The sequence below is a fragment of the Micromys minutus genome, assembly GCF_963924665.1.
Source record: "Micromys minutus genome assembly, chromosome: 25".
NCBI lineage: Eukaryota > Metazoa > Chordata > Mammalia > Rodentia > Muridae > Micromys > Micromys minutus.
The window spans coordinates 45887282-45909894 of NC_137960.1; the positions used below are offsets into that span (position 1 = coordinate 45887282).

At 40.9% G+C, this 22613-nt stretch overlaps 1 protein-coding gene across 3 annotated transcripts in view; it reads left to right on the forward strand.

The window, feature by feature from the left end:
• The window catches only part of NT5DC1 (5'-nucleotidase domain containing 1), a 106843-nt gene that overhangs the window by 61891 nt on the left and 22339 nt on the right, over positions 1-22613 (forward strand). For all 3 annotated transcript variants that reach the window (XM_080938117.1, XM_080938118.1, XM_080938119.1), the window contains exon 7: positions 20837-21011. In XM_080938117.1, the coding sequence (XP_080794243.1) occupies positions 20837-21011 (175 nt within the window). The remainder of the gene's footprint in view (positions 1-20836; positions 21012-22613) is intronic.

The window sequence follows — 22613 nt, forward strand, 5'->3', positions numbered from 1 at the left end:
TTGTGAGTTCATGATTTGCTTCTTTATCTTTTTCCGTTTTTCATGTTACTCTCTAGCCACTACTGCCCTCAGTCTCATGGTTCTCCCACCTTCTCCGGTGCCCTGACAGAGCCATCCACTGCTAGCCTCGCAGACTGTCTCTCACAGGTCTTTTTGCCACATATGATTTTAGATGTGTGTGTGTGTGTGTGTCTGTGTGTGTCTGAGTGTCTCTGTATGTAAATGTCCATGTGTATATCTGTATGTATCTATGCATCTCTATATAATGTGTGTCTGTGTGTCTGCATGACCCTGTATGTGTGTGTGTCTGTGTATGTCTTTGTATTTCCATATCTGTGTGTCTGTGTCTCTGTATACGTGTGTTTGTGTGTAAAACTTATCACAGTGCTGTATCCAGAGATAGCTTTCATAAAGAATCTAGAGGTCCTTTCATAAAGGACCTGGAGAAAGCTGGGCGTAACCTGTGAAGGTCCAGGCTAGTGGCACAGGCCAGAGGGACATCACTGGTCAGTGAGCAGGAGGCTTCGTAAACTGTGCCTGGAGAGTTCAGTATGTCCACAAGAACTTTAGAACTTCATCCTACTCTATGTCATACCAAAAAAAAAAAAAAAGAAAAAAACCTATAGGTTATAGGATTAGGCATGAAGACAACTCAGTAAAGTATAGGAGAAAAATGTAAAAAAAAAGATGTAATGGTTGAAGGTAGTTTTTCTTTTAGTGCCGAAGAGTATTCATCTCTAAGGAAAAGTGGAAAAATTGACAAAAAGTGAAACTAAATGAGTATCTCCACTTAGAAAAAAATAGACAGATGGATGATATATAGAGATGATAGAAAGATAGATTTAGATAGACAGATAGTGGGATAGGGAAGGAATTCTGTAAATCAATCAGTAGCAAGGAAGAAGCCAGGCAGAGGAACTGAGAAGTGGGGGCAGGCATGAATGGTGAGTCTGCTTGGAATTTCCAAAAGCATGTTTTTATGCTCCTGAAAAGTAAGGAAAAGGTTCGTTAGCATCCTGTTCACAACACCTCAGAGAGAGCAGTGCTTGAGTGCCTGTTGGCCATGTAGAACAAAGGAAAACTTCAATCTGCCAGTCCGCCTGTAAATTGGTGGGTTTTAAAGTACATAAAACACAAACCTTCTTTGCCAGGTTAGAACATTACTCTAATTAAAATAGATCCTGGAAATCCTGGAATCTGTGGCTTTGCATATTCTCAGTTACAGCAGTCTTTGTAATTTTGAACATCATTACAGTTGTGTGTGTGTGTGTGTGTGTGTGTGTACTTATTCTTGTGCGTATATGCATGTAGAGTCCAGAGGTGGTCCTACAGAGTCATCTTCTTCTCCCTGTATGTCAATGTTTTAGACAAGGATTTTCACTGAACCTGGAGTTCACTAATTTGGCCGAAGAACTTCATCAGTCTGTTGTCTCCAACCTGCCCCATCCCATTAACCAGTGGTAGGGTCACCTATGCGTCACCATGTACATTGGTCCTGGGGATTCAAACTCAGGTCTTTGTGAATAGTGCAGGTCAGCACTTTCCCTGCTGATCTATGTCCCCAGCCCGACCACAAGTGCTGTTCCAAGTACACGGTAAAAAAAAGGTGCAGGCCAGGAGGTATGGAGGAGACATTTTCCCTTTGAACTTTGGCCAGTTTTTTTAAATTACTACTCTTAGGGAATATCTTACCTGAGTATATTCTTATAAAGCTTTGCTTCTGTTCATTTGAACTTTCGCTCTGTTAGAATTACGTAGTTTTTTTGTGGCTGTAGCTGTTCCCTCATGTTGAGTGCTAGTGAGCTCAGAGTCCAGGTTGTGAGGCTCAAGTGTCATTATTACTATAGGTTTTCTTTTACATTTTCCCTTTCTTAGCAATATTTCATACTGATTTCCTCAGGTTGATATATTTGTTCTTCATGCATGTTTCTCTTATTTCTAAGCATATAAGTTATAAGCCTATAACTGAGATCTTTCTGTATGAAAGAGAAAAATTTGAATGGACAGTCACAAGTAGGAGTTGTATCTGACAGTGGAGTTCTTGCTGCTGAAGTAAAGTTCATATGTTTCCGCAAGAGGTTTTTCTCTCCTTAAAAAGGCTCTCACCTATCAGAGGAGGATAAATATTTAGATTTGGCTATGGTAGGATGTTCTACGGGTGAAGAAAATGATTTTAATAGAACTTAGCAGGACATGGGTACAAAAATCCGTTCAGAGGCAGAAGGGAGGAACCGTGAAGGCATACAGACAGCACTTAGGGAAGTGCAGCATGCTCCTCAGCATCTGTCAGCGGAAGTGCAGCACTCTTACTGTGTGCTATACGGTGCATGCACACTTGCCCTTGGCACTAATAGTTACAAGAATGATCAGTTGTCTTTGTTTTAAGCATTTGAAAATAAATAATATTTCAAAATTAAGTTTTAATCATAACTCTCTCAGAATAATGAATTTTCTACCTTCATTAGACTAAGATGTATAATATAAATGTAAAGACAATTAAAAACTCCAGGCCAAGTAGGAAGCCGACTGAGACCTCATCATCCAGTCATAAAATAAAATGTGGCATTTTGAGAAATCGAGGAAATTAAGAAAACTAAATTTGGGCCTGGAAGGATGGCTCAGTATTTAAAAGTACTTGCTACTCCCGCAGGGAACCCAGCTTGGTTCTCAGCACCCACATGACAGCTTAAGATAGTCCATATCTTTCTAGGGGTCTAATGCCGTCTTCTGGCATCGTGGGCACCTGCATATTCCTGATGCACATACATTCATGCAGGCGTACACAAATATTTTTATAAGAAAACCATGTATTTGGCTTCATTCTAGTAACATACTGTTTTCCATAGCTAAGAGGTCATAATAAGAACTAGAGAAGTTGTTACAAAAAAAAAAAAAAAAAGGATTCTTGTGTAAGAAATACAATTCTAGAACATCCTTACTTTTTGCAATGAAGAATAGTCACATTGTCATAAACACTAGTTCAGAACAGGGATGCAACAGTAATTCAAATGCTCTTGTTTTAGACAAGATTTTGGTTTTTAGAAACAAGTTGTAGACAGAATGTAGGAGAATTAGTTGAGACTTTAGGAAGAAGTTAGTGTTCTCCCCAGTGAGAGTTGGTGGGTGGTAGATATGAATATTTTTAAGGGTTTCTATAGATCTTTTTATCTCATATATAAGGGCAGTGTGTATCTTTGTCCATTGGATGTAAGCTTATTGTGTAGAGGGTTTGTGGATTGAGAATTTAATATATAGACCTGCTTGATAAGTTACTGGGCTTTGGAGTCACGTTTGTGCTGGGCGGTGGAGGAATGGACACGCCGGGGTGGTCATATCTCCCTGGACAGAAGCAACAGGGCGGGCAGAGTGAACCACCTGAGAAGGGAACCACGTAAGAGGGCAGCTTGTGGACAGAGTGACAGAATCCATGTGCTCGGCTCCACACCAGAGCAGCATCTGAGAGTGAGACCTGGGGGCTGATAAAAGGTTAAGCCATCTTTAATATTCACTGCAACATTGGCTGAATCACTAGGTTATTTTTTGGAAAATTAAAACTCCTGGAATTACAAATAGAGCTTGAAGTATATTATTTAAAGTTAATAGTGAACAGTAAAATAATAAGCTTATAACTATGAGCATTACAAAGGAAGGGTAAAAATAATGTATAACTGGCTTAATTACATCTTCATCTCTTGATGGACATCAGTTAATTTTATCATAGCATATGAACCTAGAAGTTCTAATACTGCTATATTATTTGGGATTGTGAGTGTCATGTTTTTAAAAAATTGAAAGGACTAGAGCACCTACCTGCTGCTCCTGTAGAGGGACCTGGGCTCGGCTCCTAGCACCCACATGACAGCTCACAACTGTGATTCCAGCTCCAGGGGATCTAACACCCTCTCCTGGCCTTCTTAGACACGCGTCATCTATGTGATACACACACATCCATGCAGACAGTAGTGACAACTTATACACATTAAATAAAAATATTCTTAAAAAAATATAAGTGACTCTAAATGGTAGTGTGTTGAGCAATTCCCAGTGAGAGCAAGAACCAAGACAGAAGTGGTCATTTTTTTTAGCCTACTTTGCATCTTTAATTATTGCTGTGCATACTTTGATATAAACATATTTTAAGTATTGATAGCAAAAAGTCATCAATGACAACTTACCGTTTGCCTCCTCTGTTTTGTCCTCTCCAGGTTGTTGGCATGGAGGGCTGTCACCCTCACCTGTACTGTCTCTTACTTCCTCGCTGGGGCTGGAGTAGACACAGACTGTGTGGACTTTGGGCCACTGATTGGCTTTGTGTACATACGATGTAGATGTCATCCTAGTCCTGAATCAGACAGTAGTGACAGTTTGTTGGCAGCAGTCCCCATTCTTGAAGCCATGTAATACAACTGAACATTGTAGAAAACCCATAAGACTTGCTTTCCTTCTAGATCTCTTAGCTATAATCTTGTCTGGTTTGAAAAGCTACAAAACTTGCCATTATAATATATTGGATGTAAGAGCTTTTAAGTCTATCTGATATCTTCTGGTTAGTGGTTAATATCTCCAGGGGCTGTAAGGGCCTTAGAACTGTCTAATACAGTCGTAAATATGATCCATGTCATTGAATGATACTGGTACATACTGAAATGTCAGCTCTACTACTTTTAAAAATTGCTTCTCATTGGACCCTCACACAATTATTTTGAATCTTCTTATGAAAAGAAGCCTGATAATGAGGTTTATCTTGTAGTTATGAGGATTCAATGAGACAACATGTGAAGCCGTTAGCACAGAGTTGAACTCACAGAAGTTACTGAGTGAGCCTTTGTCTGGTATTACTGACGCTGATATACAGTTGTGTACTGGACATTGTGATGCATTGAGTTCTCTGCATTCCCATGTTGACTGCATCAGCTCTACAAATAGATTTGCGCCCCAGATAATGCTGCTGCCTTTTGGTCTCCAAACTTTTTCATACAAGGCAGTGGCAGTTAACAGCTTTGCTCAGAAAATGGCCTTTATTAAGTACCAGGAGTGAACATGCTTTTTGTAAAGCTTCCAAGAGAGAGCCCAGTAAACAGAAGGGTTCTTTCCTACTCTCCAACTTCTGGGTGGCCAGTGACTACATCAACAAACAGGGATTTAGTCACTGACTTCCTCTCCAGATTGAGGTCACCAAGTAGTGAACAGCAGTTTCTGGATAACAGAATGAGGTTCACCCATTCGCTGGCAGGTTTTCCAGCCACCTCATGTGTACTACTAATGCCCAGACCACATGACAGCTGTCAGGCATATTCAGTCACTGATGGTGGATGCACAGGTATAGGTTCCTCCCTTGGCAAGACCATTCACTGGAACTGTCCACACCTGAGGGAACTTAACATGTTGCTCATGGCCTGCTAGACCCAGGCAGATCATTTTAAAGAGCATCGCTCCTGTCTGTCTAGTACGGGGCCCTCAGAGAGCCTCATCAACTAAGAATCACATAGGCTAACCATAGTGGTTCCTTGTTTTCAGAGAGACTAACTCCTGAAGTCATGCACAGAGACAGTCTTCTAGATTTTGTTCTCAGTGAGCAAACAACTGAAGAATAATTTAGCAAGAATAAAAGTGGCATAAAGTGGAGTGAAATTTTTCTAGCAGTCATTCCTCTAGCTAACTTACCACTTAACATTTGGGACTAGATAACCCTTTGTAAGAAATGGTCTACATATTGTAGGCTCAGCCCTGTTGTGAGCAGTGTTCTGTATATTGTAGGACATTTAGCAGTAGCTTGGCCCCTGGCTTTCAGATGTCAGTGGCAGTAACCTTACCCAACAAAAAAGTCCCCAGGTATTATCAGATGTACCCTAGGGAGGAGGGGCTAGAAAGACAAATGCCACCGCCATTAGAGAAGTGCTGATGGAATGTAACTAACAGGCCCTGCGGTTGTCCTCGTACACAGACAAGAAAGGAAGCCTGTGGAATAACTGGGGAGAGGACCATTTGTTGAAAGTACTTTTTCCTTTCTCCATTTTCCTTCAAATTGTTTGTCTGGTCTTGAGCTACCAGATGGTGGAACTAGCGTGGAACTCTCTTCAGAAGTCTGTCCTTAGCTTCCATAAGGGACATCCTCAGCCACTGTGAGCCTTGGTTTACCTTGGTTGATGAGCATGTGTAAGAGAACGTGTGCGTTGCAGAAGCCAAAAGCCAGCTTCTTCCAGATATACCTGATCTAGGCCTAGGGGAGAAAATGCACAGGTTGGCCAGAGTATCATGTAATACTTACAACTAAGGAAGTGCTAAAAATTACACACATAAGTTGTTTAAAATGTAATTATGGAGCATGTCAAAATGCTGTGGGAATGACAGCTCTCCATGCTCAAAGCTGGAACAATTTAAGTTAGGTTGAATTAGACTATAGCCCTAAGTATAAACAAAATAGTGGGTTTGTTATAAAAAAATGATTATACAAATGAACAACTATGTGCCCATACAAAGAACTTAACATATTTGGTGTGAACATCTTACCCTCAAGAGGTGGAGCACAACCCCCTCTTTATAAATGCAAGCTGTGCATCACGACTTTGTTCATGGTATGGGAGTGTTGTGATTGCATGGAGAATTATGGTAAGTACTGTCAAGGTCACCATTGACAGCAGTGAGTCATGTTAATAGTCTACACTGGACATTAGGGACACTCCACAAAATACCTAACCAAGTGTGGGCACTATGGTGGTGAACAGAGCTGCCTTCCATAGTACCTCAGAACTGTCACTACTAACAACAACAACAACAAGGTTTAAGGAGACATGATCGCCGTATTCCTTACTCTGTTGCTGTGATAGAATGTGACCAAGGCAACTTACAGAGAGGGTTAATGTGGCCTTATTGCCTTTCTGGCTCTAGCTGTAATCTCTGCATGTCTAAAACGGTTATTTTACCACGTATGTTTTGAGGAACAGCATCGTTTTCGTGTTCTAGGCACACAGTACTACATGTTGTACGGATTTCAACACTGCTCTTTGTAGAAGCTGATCCAGAATTATTTTAATGCATGTAGGAGAGTGTTCTGCCGTGTCAGTGAGAGTTAGCCACTGACTTGTGGAATCATCCCCACGGGCCTTTGAGCTCTGAGCAGCACAGTTAGGGGAATGCTTACAGAGTTGGTTCCAGTGTCATTGTGTGACAGAAGGCACCTACAGAACAAAGGAAGTGTCTTCACTCATATATATATGCACTATAGCAGGAAAGCCACATGAGGCATGCAGCCACTCAAGAAACAGTGAATAAGGAATGTTTGGACTCTGCCAGCTTCTTTTATGTTTAGTCTAGGGCCCCGGCCTGAGTAATAATCCTTCTGCATTTAAGAGAAGCCTTCCCACCTCAACTAATGGAATCTAGAAAATCCCAGGTACACTCACCCAGAGGTTGGTTTCCATTGCGATTCTAAATCCTATCAAGTTGACAGGATCAAGTATCGTAATGATGATTTAGGTGACGTAGAGAAGGCAGCATGGCTGCTCCTAGAAGAGGCGCAGAGTTGAGGAAAGTAAACATGGCTGCTTGAGGTGCAGGTGTGAAGGCAAAGCCACCCAGTCTGGGAATAGTTCCCACTAACCTGTCCTGAAACATTGAAATAGTTTCAGGAGTATAATTATTCCTCCTATTTTTTAAAAGTGCTCTATTTCTGAACCAAATCATGTTGACTTATTTTTCTCATCCAAAGACCACATTGTCATTGTATGCAGCCACAACTGGTCATTTTAGGAACCATAAACTGGATTTAACTTACACCCAGAGAAAGGTGAACTGACACAACTTCCTGCCATGGTGAAATGGCACATATCTGTGCTTCCCAGTGTGGTAGCCATGAAACCACATGTGGCTCTCAAGCACTTAAAATATGGCTAAGCTGTTGCAGGAACTGACTTTCAACTTTATTTTCTTTTACCAAATTTTAAGAAGCCACTGTTGACGAGTGGCCTGCTAGAGGACAGGCCTAGACAACTTAGGAATCTTCCATCATAATGCAGGTTCATGTACGTCAGCTCTCTGCGTAGTCTATGTATGCCTGTCATCTTCCTAGAAAGAATGGTTTTTTTTTTTTTTTTTTGAGATCCTGTTGTTCTTAGAATATTTGATATATAGATCACTAGAGGAACAGAGTTCGGTTTAAACTTTATCCATTTCCATTCAAAACTAAAAAGTCTTGAGTTCATGGCTAAGCAATGGAATTTGTAAGATGGTAATTGGGGCATATGGTCAGAATATGTGTCTGTGCATGGATTTATGTAAAATTGGGAAATACACTTTAGAAAAGAAGTGGCTTGCTGAGCTTAGTTTTTACACTTCTGGGGGCCGGGGTGAGAGCTCACATGTCCTTAATTTTACCTTCAAGAGTATGAACCTTTAAAAATTATTATTGGCAAACGGTTATTTCTTTAATTCTAAAAACAAAGAACTGTTTTCTTTTACAGATACAAATCTGTTATCTGATGCCTGTAGAGTTCAGTGCCATTTTAAATCCTGATTGATAGTTATTTACAGAGCCAGACAAAAATCCAGCCTCATGATATTTCCATTAAGCTAAGAATGGAATTCAAAGATTATGGACTGGGAAAGGGGAAATGTGGTTCATGAATTCATAAACACTTCGAAGAAAAACATTCAACTCTTAAAACAATGACAGCTGTTCCCAACACTGTTAAATTAGAAAAATAGATTCAGGGACTCTGTGGAAGAAGCCAGAAAGAGTGACAATTCTCAGTGATTTACTTCCTTTATTGAGAATGTCCTCCAGGACTGAGGACAGTGCCATGGTAACTGGTACTACCTGGATAAGGTGGCAGAGGAAAAGAAAACCTGTGTGCTAAGGAACCTGTTTCTCCTACATGACTTGTGCTTGCATTGTCTTAGTACACACATGGTTTTCAAAATACACAACTTTCTCCCATAGTTTATACAATTCAAAAACACTTCTCAGGTTTGAAAATAGGAATAGCCCTGTGTCTATATGAACAGATTGGCGTGTGTTACATGGATTGTTTCATTTGAACCATTTACATTGGTTCTGTCCACTTGAACCTTTCGTGAGTGGATTAACAGTTGGTTTTGGTCTGATGCTAAAATCACTTTCCTGATCATGAAGTTATTGAGTCGCTCTTTCTTACAGCAGTTGTTAAACTCTGTTTGTCATGGTGGTGTCTTCCTTGTCCTCTGAAGTCCTCTCCTGTTCCTTCTAGCCTGGAGATTTTCCCTGGAGAGACATCTAACACCACAGGCTAATTTTACCTGACTTTCCCAACTTTTTTTTTTTTTTTGTATTTTGAACACCTATACAGCTTTCCCACCCAGTGTACATGTGGAATACTTGAGCTGTTTCATGACCATCATTTGCATGTGGTTCTGTAACTGCCTGTTGTTCTAGTCTCTACCTGTACAGTCTGTATACTCTGCCTCTGCATTATACAGTCTGTGTGTGTGTGTGTGTGTGTGTGTGTGTGTGTGTGTGTATGCATGTGCACATGTGTGCTCCTTGTATATGTGGTCATGGGTCATAAATGGAAGGTGAAAATCTGTTGTTCAGTTTATGAATTGTACAGAAAATAAATAAAGAAACACTGGAGTCTTAATGAATTGGAAATTGGAAGGAGTCAGTGCAGAAAAGGCAGAAGGAAAAGGAATTTGTCCAGGGAATCAAAATGAGGGCTGGGATGGGAAGAAAGGCTGAAACTAGAAGCCCACCTAGAGCAGGCTGTTCTCGGGAATCTGACCCTACTCAGCCACCATTTACCCTCGAACCCTTCTTTCCAGGATTCTGATGTTTCTAGCTGAGTGTGACAGACACTCCAAGCTGTGGTAAATGGTAGGCAAACGACTGGTCACCTCATCCCCTGCTGTGTTCTCTACTCTACTTCTCACGGGATCAGTGGCGCATGCACACTAGTTGTCCCTCGTGTGTTCATCTTTGTTATCATGTCCTCTGGGAGTTCTTGACATGTGGAGACTAAAGCAGTCATGGCACTCTTTCAGGCCACAGACTACAGAAGAAAATTCAGGTTATAAAAACCACAGTGACTACACTGTTCTAGGACTTTCGCTGGTTAAATAACTGAGCACTTGAGTCTCCAGTGGGAGGTAAATTTCCTTTAAAATTTTATAGCAAGTGAATTGTAATATCTAGACTAGAACTAGGTGATGTTCCTGTTACTGTTTCTGATTTCTTTCTGCCTCAGAGCTCAAAGAAATTAGCCTGAACTTTTTTTTTTTTTTTTTTTTTTTTTTTTAGAGACTAGAATGAGCACCTTCAAATTTACCGTGCTGGGAGGCATTCCGTTACAGTTCACTTGTTTTCTTTCCAGATCCTCTCTTCTGAAGGACCTGATAGATTTCAAATTAGGAAAATCAGTCAGTCACCAAACTCTGTTGAACACAACACCCTCTGGGTGACTTACGTCTGGCACATAAAAAACAAAACTGCTTGACATGAAACCCATAGAGCTCCTGAAGCTAGCTCCTAAAACCTAGCCCAATTTTTATCTGCAAGGCATCCTTAGACCACTGTTCCTGGGCATGTGGAGATCCCATTTCTTATACAGATAATATTTAAGGTGGTATTTAAGCAGGATAAACTTTATTCGTAGCATCCAAGTTTTCTAGATCCTTCTCATGACCTAACAAAGGCTGTCTGGGTCTTTCTTCATCCTCTGACATTAACATGGGAAAATGTTGCCAGCTGCTGTTTTTAGCCTTGGACTTACATTATCTTGCTAAAGCTTCTGCTATTCCTTTATTACCAAGAACATCAAGTGAACCTGAAAATATGTCATCCACAGATGAAAATAAAGTGTATCAGAATTGTAATGGCAGCAGCAAGAGCAGAATTAGACTTTTCTTTTTAAAATTTCATAGGTGTTTGAGAAAGTGGCAGAGTGAAGTGACTACTTCTGAACTATAGAGTACATTATTAAAAAGGTGACCAGATACAAATTAGCATTGTACCTGACATTATGCCCAAGATTCCATACGTGAAGGCATATACATATGTTACCTAAGAAAAGCAGTTTTTCATTAGACAATGTCATTTAAGTCAGTTTATAAATACTGAGCTTGCTTAACTTATTAATAAGAAAATAAATTTGTGAGGCGATTGAAGATGCTCAGAGAAGTAGGTAAAGAAATAGTGTACCTCTCGTTAAAAACTTCATCTGCATAAGGAGTTTAGTTTTGAACACTAGATGATTTGATCTCACCAAATGACATTAACTATCCTTACTTTAGTGTCCCACTTAGCTGATCCCATTTACTAAGGACAGGCTTTCACATGCTGTCTGGATTTCTGTGTGTTCTAATATAGTATCCAATTATCAGTGAGTGCATACCATGTGTGTTCTTTTGTGACTGGGTTACCTCACTCAGGGTGATAGTGTCTAGTTCCAAAAGTTTACTAATAATTTCATGAAGTCATTGTTTCTAATAGCTGAGTAGTACTCTGTTGTGTAAATGTACCACACTTTCTGTATTCATTCATCTGATAAAGGACATCTAGGTTCTTTTCAGCTTCTGGCTATTATAAATAAGGCTGCTATAAACATGGTGGAGCATGTGTCCTTGTTAAATGTTGGAACATCTTTTGGGTATATGCCCAGGAGTGAAATAACTGGGTCCTCAGGTAGTACTATGTCCAAATTTCTGAGGAACCATCAGACTGATTTCCAGAATGGTTGAACCAGCTTGCAACCCACCAATAGTGGAGGAGTGTTTTTCTTTCTCCACATCCTTGCCAGCATCTGCTCTCACCTGAGTGTTTGATCTTAGCCATTCTAGCTGGTGTGAGGTGGAACTTTAAGACTCTGAAGAAGGAAATTGAAGATCTCAGAAGATGGAAAGATCTTCCATGCTCATGGATTGAAAGGATCAACATTGTAAAAATGTCCATCTTGCCAAAAGCAATCTATAGATTCAATGCAATCCCTGTCAAAATTCCCACTCAATTTTTTATAGAGTTGGAAAAAGAAATTTGCAAATTTATTTGGAATAACAAAAAACCTAGAGTAGTAAAATCTATTCTCAACAATAAAAAAACTTCCGGGGGAATCACCATCCCTGATCTCAAGCTATATTACAAAGCAATTGTAATAAAAACTGCATGGTATTGGTACAGAGATAGGCAGGTAGATCAGTGAAACAGAATTGAAGACCCAGAAATGAACTCACACACCTATGGTCACTTGATCTTTGACAAAAGAGCTAAAAACATTTGATGGAAAAAGGACAGCCTCTTCAGCAAATGGTGTTGGTTTAACTGGCAGTCAGCATACAGAAGAATGAAAATAAACCCTTTCTTATCTCCTTGTACAAAGCTCAAGTCCAAGTGAATCAAAGATCTCCACATAAAGCCAGGTGCACTGAAGGTATTAGAAGAGAAGGTGGGGAAGAGCTTAGAACACATAGCACAGGGGAAATTTTCCTGAACAAAACACCAATGGCTTATGCTCTAATATCAAGAATCGAGAAATGGGATCTCATGAAATTGCAAAGTTTCTGTAGGACTAAGGACATTGTCAAGAAGACAAAACAGCAGCCAACAGATTGGGAAAGGATCTCTACATCTGATAGAGGGCTAATATCCAATATATTCAAAGAACTCAAGAAGCTAGACTCTAGAGAATCAAATAATCCCATGAAAAAATGAGGTACAGAGCTAAACAACTGAGGAACATCGAATGGCTGAGAAACACCTGAAGAAATACTCAACATTGCTAGTCATCAGAGAAATGCAAATCAATACAACCCTGAGATTCCACCAATGCAGTGTTAAGAGATATTAAGAAATAGTGATTGTTGTTTTCTGTTATTTTTGTTGTTAGAGGTAGAATTATGATTGTGTGGTTTTCATCTTTTGGGTTTGTTGTAAGAAGATTATTTTCTTGTTTTTCCTACGGTGTAGTTTCCCTCCTTGTTTTGAAGTTTTCCATCTATTATCATTTGTAGGGTGTGGGGCGCTGCCTGCACATTCTCCATTACAAGATGGTGCTGACATCCGGCTGGAGTTAGCAGTAAACAAGTCATGTGCACACGCACTGGGTAACTTTCCACTCCTTGAGCTCTGCCTCTCCCGTGGCATCATAGGGCCTGATGAGTTTCAACCAATCAGGGGGCTCCACGTCCAAGGCGAGGACTGATCCCTTTATAAGGGGATGGGCTAGATAGTTCGGGGTCTTTGTCTTCACGTGTTGCAAGCTTATGCTCTGCCTCTCGAGAGCATTAAAGCTTTACCGCAGAAGAATCCTATTTCATGTTCTGCATCGTTCTTGCTGGCGGGACAGTAGGGCTAGGATAATTGAAAGTTTTATGGGATATAGTCATCTCAGCTGGTATTTGTGTTCTCTTAGGGTCTGTATGATGTCTGTCTAGGATCTTCTAGGTTGCATAGTCCCTGTTGAGAAGTCTGGGGTAATTTCGTTCAGTCCTTTATATATTACTTGTCCTTTTTTCCTTACTGCTTTTAGTATTCTTTCTTTGTTTTGAACATTTGGTGTTTTGACTATTATGTGTCTGGAGGAATTTCTTTTCTGTTCCAATCTATTTGGAGTTCTGTAGACTTCTTGTATGTTCATGGGCTTCCCTTGTTTTAGATTAGGGAAGTTTTCTTCTATAATTTTGTTGAAGATATTTACTGGGCCTTTTAGTTGGGAGTCTTTGCTCTCTTCTACACCTATTATCTTTAGGTTTGGTCTTCTCCTGTGTCCTGTATTTCCTGGATGTTTTGGGTTAGAAGCATTTTGAATTTTGCATTTTCTCTGATGTGTCAATGTTTTCTATGGTATCTTCTGCCCCTGAGATTCTCTCTTCCATGTCTTGTGTTCTGTTGGTGATGCTTGCGTCTGTGACTGCCGATGTCTTTCCTAGGTTTTCCAACTTTATGGCTCAGCAGGGAGAGCACTCCTGAGGCTCCTCTGGTGTTCAGCAGTTTGTGGGCAGGCCGTGAGTCCTGATGGTGGTGGCCTGGCTCTCACTCTGGGCGGGAACCCATCTAAGCCTCATTTTGTATTGTTTTCTCCAAGAATGTCGATATCTACCTAGTAACCATACCAGAGAGAGCAGACTGTTCTTCATAGTAAGTCATTGTGGGGGAGACAGGCTCCAGATTCTACAGGGAGCTGCATAGGCCACACGGGTATTGCAGAGGTTGTGGTAAATGATGAAGAGAATACATATAACCCTACCTAGACACCAAAAACCTAGGGCTTATCAATCACATGTATACTTTTCTAATCCTTGCATAGCTGTGTCAGGGGTTTTTTGTCAACTTGACAAAATCTGGAGTCATCTGGGCAGAAGGAATCTGAATTAAGAAATTGCCTCCCTCTGTTGACTGGTGGGCAAGTGTGTGGGGTATTTTCCTGACTAGCGATTGGTGAGGGAAGGCCAGTGCACCGTGGGTATTCCTGCAGGTATAAGGAAGGCGTCAAGTGACCTCCGAGGGTAAACCATCGAACTGTGCTTTTCTTGCATGACCTCTGCTTCAGATCCTGCCCCAAGTTCTTTCTTGCATTGAATTTCTGCCCTGACTTCCCTCTGGGGAGATGAGCTACTGAAGTAACTCTTTCCTCCCCAAGTAACTTTTGGTCATGATGTTTAATCAGGGCAATAGAAAGAAAATTAAGACAATAGCTTTCAAGACAGAAGGAAAGAAGGATCTTTGGCTTATCATCGATTCATTAGAACCATATGAATAATATTTCTAAAGGAACCCTGTGACACCCTCTCCCCCCAATGAATTCTCTCATTATAGATAACAAATTGAATCAACTAAGATATCTTGCTAATTTACATAAGAGTAGACATTTTAAAGATAATCTTCCCCAATAACATTTCAGATAATCAAAAGTTGGGCCAGTAAAATGTCTCAGCGTTTAGTAAAGTAGACACTGGCTACCAAGCCTGACAACCTGAGTATGGTCCCGAGAACCCACAACTAACTTCCACGAGCATTTGCACCACACACACACCATTCACTGAAATATACAAAGCATAATAAACAGCAGTTGATTATGTGCAAGTTTCTTTTATTATGAACAGAGGTATATATTATCCAATAAAGATACTTTAAAGGTAAAATGCCCTTGATTGCAGAAAATCTCTTTGAATGTAGACATTCAGAACAGTTCTTCTTACCCTAATGTCATCTTCTAAATACCTGAAGATCTTCAAAATCTACCTATGTTGTGGCCCAGCCAAGCTGAGTCAGATCTTTAGGGTGAGGCATAGGTACGTAAATTACATTACAGAGAGAGAAATAAAGTATTCTTAAAAGTATACTTCATGTCTTTATTATATATATTTGGGGTCCTTTTCTGCGTATTATATGTAGCATACTGGTTTTTGTCATTTGTTCATATTTGTTTACTATGAACTGAGCATTAGAGCATCACACAGTATAGTGAGAGTGTAGTTTGTGATGCTCTAATGGCAGATCTGTTTTTTAACCTTCCCCCACATGCTTTGCTCTCTGTAAATGCACAACAGAAATTTACTCTTTCATCCTCCAGTAAATATCTCAGTCTTTCATATACAAGCTTTTTTTCCCCGAAAATTCAATTGGATCATCTCCACAGCATATTTAGCTTAGGTAAAGTATTTAGCAGTTTACCAACATGCTCTTATCTACCTGGGAGTGGTGGTAACTTCAGTTAATGGTGGTGGTGTTGGTGTCCCCAGGCCGCTTCACAGCTCTGCCAGCTCCTGCCTCATTGCAGGAGCACTGGTGGTAGCTGGGCTGTGTCTGCTGCCCAGGGCTGGCAGCAGTGCTGATGTGGCACAGGTGTCTGCTGAACTCTGGCAGTTTACTTTTTTCCTTATTGGATATATTTTAGTTACATTTTAAATGTTATCTCCTTTCCTGGTTCCCCTCCATAAACCCTCTATCCCTTCCCCCACTTTCCTGCTTCTATGGGGGTGCCCCCTAACCCTCCCTAACCCTCCTACCTCTTCACCCTGACATTCCCCTACACTGGGGCATCCAGCCTTGGCAGGATCAAGGGCTTCTCCTCCCACTGATGTCCAATGAGGCCATCCTCTGCTACATATGCAGCTGGAGCCATGGGTCCCTCCATGTGTACTCTTTGGATAGTGGTTTAGTTCCTGGAAGCTCTGGTTGGTTGGTATTTCTGTTCTTATGGGGTTGCATAACTTCAGCTCCTTCAATCCTTTCTCTAACTCCTCCACTGTGGGCCTCATTCTCAGTCCAATGGTTGGCCGTGAACATCTGCCTCTGTATTTGTCAGGGTCTGGCAGAGCCTCTCAGGAGGCAGCTATATCAGGGTCCTCTCAGCATGTACTTCTTGGCATCAGCAATACTGTCTGGGTTTGGTGGCTGTATATGGGCTGGATCTCCAGGTGGGGTGGTCTCTGGATGGGTTTTGCTTCTGTCTCTGCTTCAAACTTTGTCTCTGTATTTCCTCCTGTGGATATTTTTGTTCCCCCTTCTAAGAAGGACTGAAGCATCCACACTTTGGTCTTCCTTCTTATTGACCTTCTTGTGGTCTGTGAATTATATCTTAGGTAATCCGAGCTTTTGGGCTAATATCCACTTATCAGTGACTGCATACCATGTGTGTGTTCTTTTGTGACTGTGTTACCTCACTCAGGATGATATTTTCTAGATCCATCCATTTGCCTAAGAATTTCATGAGGTCATTGTTGGACCACACTTTCTGTATCCATTCCTCTGTTGAAGGACATCTGGGTTTGTTCCACCTTCAGACTATTATAAATAAGGCTGCTATGAACACGGTGGAGCATGTGTCCTTATTATGTGTTGGAGTATTGTTTGGGTATATGCCCAGGAGTGGTATATAGCTGGGTCCTCAGGTAGTACCATATCCAATTTTCTGAAAAACCACAGACTGATGTCCAGAGTGGTTGTACCAGCTTGCAACCCCACCAACAATGAAGGAGTGTTCCTCTTTCTCCACATCCTCACAGCATCTACTTTCATCTGAGTTTTTGATCTTAGCCATTATGGCTGGTGTAGGTGGAATCTCAGGGTTATTTGTATTTGCATTTCCCTGATGACAAAGGATGTTGAAAATTTTATAGGTGCTTCTCAGCCATTTGATATTCCTCAGTTGAGAGATCTTTGTTTAGCTCTGTCCCCCATTTTTAAAATAGGGTTATTTGATTCTCTGGATTCTAACTTCTTAGTATTTAAGTTGTACCGCTTTTCTTTGACCACTAGAGGTCTCCCAACCCTGCCTGATCCCTACAGGCCTCTTTCTGCACAGCTGCCTGTTCCAGCTTCCACCCGGGAAGCTTTCCCACAATGCTGTAGCAACCAAGATTTTAACAAAGAGAGCTAAACTTTTATTCTTTAAAGTCAGCTTTTTGTAATTTTACTTTCTTTCCATTTGGACACAGAAAATACCAGCTAAGCAGGGTGGTGGAAAAGTCTAAGAAATGAGTTCCATTAGGCAGTAAAGTAGAATTCCTTCAGTGGGTAACGTAAATGCAGACTCCTGCAAGGTCAGAGCAAACAGGATTACTCTTTCCTACCTCTGAACGGAATTCCCCGTTTTGTCCAGTTACTGTTAACTGTTGGTGTCATAGTAAGTGTGATTTCGTAAGGATGAGTATGCACCAGAACTTCAGATACTAATAACTTTGACAGCACATAGCAAATATAATCATTGTTTGTTATGCACTTTCCGACAGCATGCTACAAGTCATGTTATCCCTTTGAATATAAAGACATAAATGTTCTTGTGTTTTCTTCTGTACTAATCTAGCATCCATGCATTGACTGTCAGCTTCATGCCAAGCAAAAAGATATATTTCTTACCTTCAAAGTTGAGTCTCTTAGGGGAATTCATCAAACAGAAAATTTATAATTCTGTAATGATTGGTCGGTAAGAACACGTTTGGATGGCAGTAGAGAGGGCTAGGCAGATACAAGCTTTTGTCACTGATGCTAACAACCTGAGTTCAATTCCTGAGTTCAAGCCCTGAGACTCATAGGTATGGAAGGAGATAACTCCCCTGTGTGGTCCTCTGACCTCCACGCGTGTGCCATGAAAAGAGTGTGAACACACACAATAAATTGAAATAATTGTAAAATTTGGATAATGTAGTTTGAGGGGCCTAGGAAGATGGCTTGGTAAATCCTTGTCTTGCAGGCATCAGAACCTGGGATCAGTCCCCACACCTCACACCTTAAAGCCTACACACCATAGTACTGGAAATGTGGAGACAAGTGGGTTCCGGGGACTCGCTGGCCCCCAGCCTAGCTTACTTACAGGTCTCCAGGTCAGTGGATGGTGCTGAAAACTGTTTCTTCTGGCTTCTACATCACTTAGGCACACACACACACCATTTGAGGTTGCGAAGGTGTGTCAGTCCATGAACTTTTGTTGCACATAAAACTTGGAATTTACCATTGGCATCTGTTAACAGTGTTGTCTTTTTTAGTTCCCATTCAGTGCCTTATGAAAGGGAAACTCCAGTATTAATAACCTTCCCTGATTAACCTGCATTTCTGGGTTAGATCCACTAAAAGTTAGTAATAAAGTTTATCTAGATGATGAATTTAGATAATTTAGATGATTGTGCTATTTAAATGTATATGCATTTTCTATCCCTTGTACATGTTAACACTAATTTTAATAGCAATCTGCGTGTTGGTCACTAGAGGGCAGTAGGCACACATAGTGCAGACAAGTATTTTGTGAACACAGAGAAGATTGTAAATGTTTTTGGCATCATGCATAATAAATCTTTGTTTTCCAGCTGTCAAGTCTGTTTATTACACCACTCTTACACAGAAAAGCTTCTAAAATCACTTTAGTACTTGTCGCCAATACTTGTTAAGGTTGTGTTCTTGGCCATTTGCATTTGACATTTTTTTTTTCTTAACATCCTTTTATTTATAGAACCTTCTCTTCATTGAAGAACAGAAAATATATTTTTAATTTTAAGGTTCATTGGGCAGCTTCTGAAGTATTAGTGACCCAGAGAGCTGCACACATGTCACTGAGACCCAGATACAAATGAAACCTATGCTATAAACTTTGTCTTTACACTTGGTCTTCTGACATCGGACTTGTTTCTCAATATAGCATATTCTGTCTTGTGCTGTGTCCTACTGCGGTTGCAATGTCCTTGTGGTGCATTGTTTTCTGCACTGTGTAGAACTATTAGTAAAATGAGTGTATCTCAAGAGCCAAGTTCACCTAGAGGTTTATTGCTCAGAGGATTGTCCTGGGACCCGCTGATGTTACCAAGAGTCCAGGTTGCCTCATATTTCTCTTCTCGACCCCTGACTTGTTCTTTGTGAGGAAGGTACCAGCTGCGAGTCTAAGTAGAGTTTGTTATCATGGTGAAGTTGAACAGAAACTTAGCCCTGTTCTCAGTGATTTCATTACTCCAGGGTCCCTGACTCCTACCCAGCTTTCCTCAGCCCTTGGGGACCACACATGACTCTGCATCTCTCTGATAAATGAGGAAATTATCGGAGTGTGTGGACAGAGAGACTGGGATTCTACTGCTGATCCAAGGCCCCTGAAAGGAGCCGGAAATGTCGCATAAATTGTGTTCTCCAGCAAAGAGGAGGGAGACAGCAGGAAGGGAGCAGTGTTTGCTACTCTTTCAGGCTTCACTTTTGTTTGCTTCATGTAGAGACTCTTCTGATGTGATGTCCTGATAGTCTTAAAAATGTGACCTTCATAGTCTTAAAATGCCATTTTTTCTGCTATTTCATGGGCATCACTGGACAGAGTCTCGGGAGTAGCCCATATCTACAAAACCTCTTGTTTTGACTTTGCACTGTTCTCTCCTGGCATTAAAGAAGCTAAGAATTTCGCTTTTCTTCTGATTATTAATACCATGTGCTTAGAAAACAGTCCTTTTAAAATGTGCTACAGAACAGGTAGCCTTTCAACAAAACCTGCAGTTTCCTGATGTAGTGAGAGCCAGGGCCAGCAGAAGCAGTGTAGCCTCTCAGACTCCCGAGTACCTTCCAACCTGCTCTGGTAGCTTTGCTCTGACACCTTGAAGTAACTGCTGCCTAGCTATATAGTTTTATATTTCATCTGACATACATTCCGTGCCTCTGAAGGACAGACACAGCTGAATTAATAGCTGCTTTATGACAAAGATGGGCTCCTGGTGCATTCTGTGAACGTTTGATCCTTATCTGTTTTCAGTAAGTATTTGTTGGGTATTTATTAATCAACTTACTTCAAATACAGTAAGGTTTTCTCTGTTTTTGACAAGCTGGTGATACTGCACTATATTATTTTAATAATGTCGATTCTTGTGAAAAGTATGATCAATTATCCCGACAGTTTAAAAGTAAACAACGAATAATGTTTTCTAAAGTTCTATTTTTTATTTTCCATTAAGTGTGTATAGTGTGTCTTTGTGGGATAACTGCACCTCGGTGACGGTGCTGAGAAGAACAGGAGACATTGAGCCCCTGCAGCTGGAATTACAGGCAGTTTGTGAGAACTCAAGCCTTCCACAAGAACCACACACCTTAGCCGTTTCTATAGCCCCAGAAGTATATATATATTTTAAATATTTTTTAATGTGTTGAGACCAGGTATGGTGGATCATACCTTCAATCCTAGCACTTGAAGGCAGACACAGGTAATTCTAGCCAGTCTGGTTTATATAGTGAGTTCTATAATAGCTAGGACCCTGTCTTAAAAAACACCAGTTAGTATTAACCTAAGGGCCAGATCATGTGAACCTAGTCCTTATGCCTTTTGTTTCTCTTTGAAAGCTTGACTGAGATGAAACGAAGTTTGAAAACATTTTATTAAAGATGCTGCCTTTTATGTTTTAAATTTTTCAGAAAACTGTGGATTCTTCTTCCCGGAAATAAAAAGAAATTTAGGCAAATACGTGTACCGCTGTCCTGAGTCTGTAAGAAAGTGGCTTCAACAGCTGAAAGATGCTGGGAAAATTACTATGTTGATCACTAGTTCTCACAGTGATTACTGTAAACTTCTTGGCAGTTACATCCTTGGGTAAGTGAGGAGCCATTCTTCATGGATGTCTTTGTTTGGCTTTAGGTAACCTGCTGAGGGCTCCCTGACAACTGCGGGATGTGGGGTGTACCTGTTTCAGTGCAGATGTATGCCCTGTGCCTGTTAGCAAAGCCACACGTGGGGTTAATATAAAGTCATGGCCATAGAGTTTGAACAGACATAACACGTTTCAGGCCCTTCTTCCTGTGTGGCCTGGGCTACAGTTTATACTTCTTTAAGCCTTACTTTCATTGTCTTAAAGCTAGGACAACAATTCCTTGTGAATATGGGGGATGTTTAAGTAGTGCAGGGTACATGCTAGTCATACATACTGCACAGAACAGTTGCTAAGCTTTACTCACTGTCATTGTGGCAATACCAGGGCAGGCCCACAAGCAAAGCAGGATTCCACAGAGGGTCCTTAGATTGCTTCTAAGATTTCACGTCTCAGAAAGCACAGTCGCCCTGAGTGTGAACTAAGCTGTACCCCTCAGCTTACTTCCACTAACAGTCTTTAGCCCCAGGATTTCTGTGTTCTTTAGGGTGTGTGCCGATTGAGTCTGTTCTGTGGCATAAGCCTGGGGATGGGTTTTCTGCTTTTACAAAATGCACAGGCAGTTATGCTTAAAGTGAATTTAAGGTGAGTCCTGGGCACCCGAGGAGAGCACTTCTTCCTGAGACCTTTGCACTCCTGGTGTAGCTCCATGTATCGGAACACAGGGCTTTCGGTTCCCACAGGCACGGATCACCAAAATCCTGCTTCTTCTCTTTGTGCTTTTCGTTTACCTAACACATTCTGGAGCACTGTCTCCATGGGGATAGGGGGCCTAGGGAGACTTTCTCCAGATAGTCCTTAACTTACCACACAGTGCACACGGGTACTGTCATCTAAAACTGTTACAAGTCTACTGGTTTTCAAAATAAAATACCTTCTTTATGTTTTGAACACTGAGAATTGCCACTGAGATAAATGCAATGCTGCTCTCTGCAGGGACTGTAGTGACAAGTCTGTTGAGTCTTCATGCTTACATGTATAGACAAATTCCACTCCTCAGATTTGAAACCATGGGCTATCTCCAGCTACCAGAGACTTTTGCTCACCACGATGTTTTCAGGAGAGAGTGATTTGGAGTCTAGGTCAGCACAGTGTCTGTGTTCTTTCCCTCTCTACCCCAATACTATCTCTCTCTCCCTCTCTTCCCCACTCTCCCTTCCTCTCTCTCTTCTTTTCTGCCTATTTGTCTCTCTCTCTCCTTTTTCTTTTTCTTCACTAGATTTTCCTCTGTTATTTTGTGCTTTAAGTAATTGTTATATTTTCAGACAGCCTAGCTAGCATCCATCCAGCCTCTCTTTCCAGTGTAGTTTCCAGCGTAAAGTGTGTAAGGTGAATGTAAAGTGTGTAAGGTGAATGTAAAGTGTGTAAGAGGAATGTAAAGTGTGTAAAAGGAATACAAAGTATGTAAGAGGAATGTAAAGTGTGTAAGAGAAATGCAAAGTGTGTAAGAGGAGTGTAAAGTGTATAAGAGGAATGTAAACTGTGTAAAAGGAGTGTAAAGTGTGTAAGAGGAATATAAAGTATGTAAGAGGAGTGTAAACTGTGTA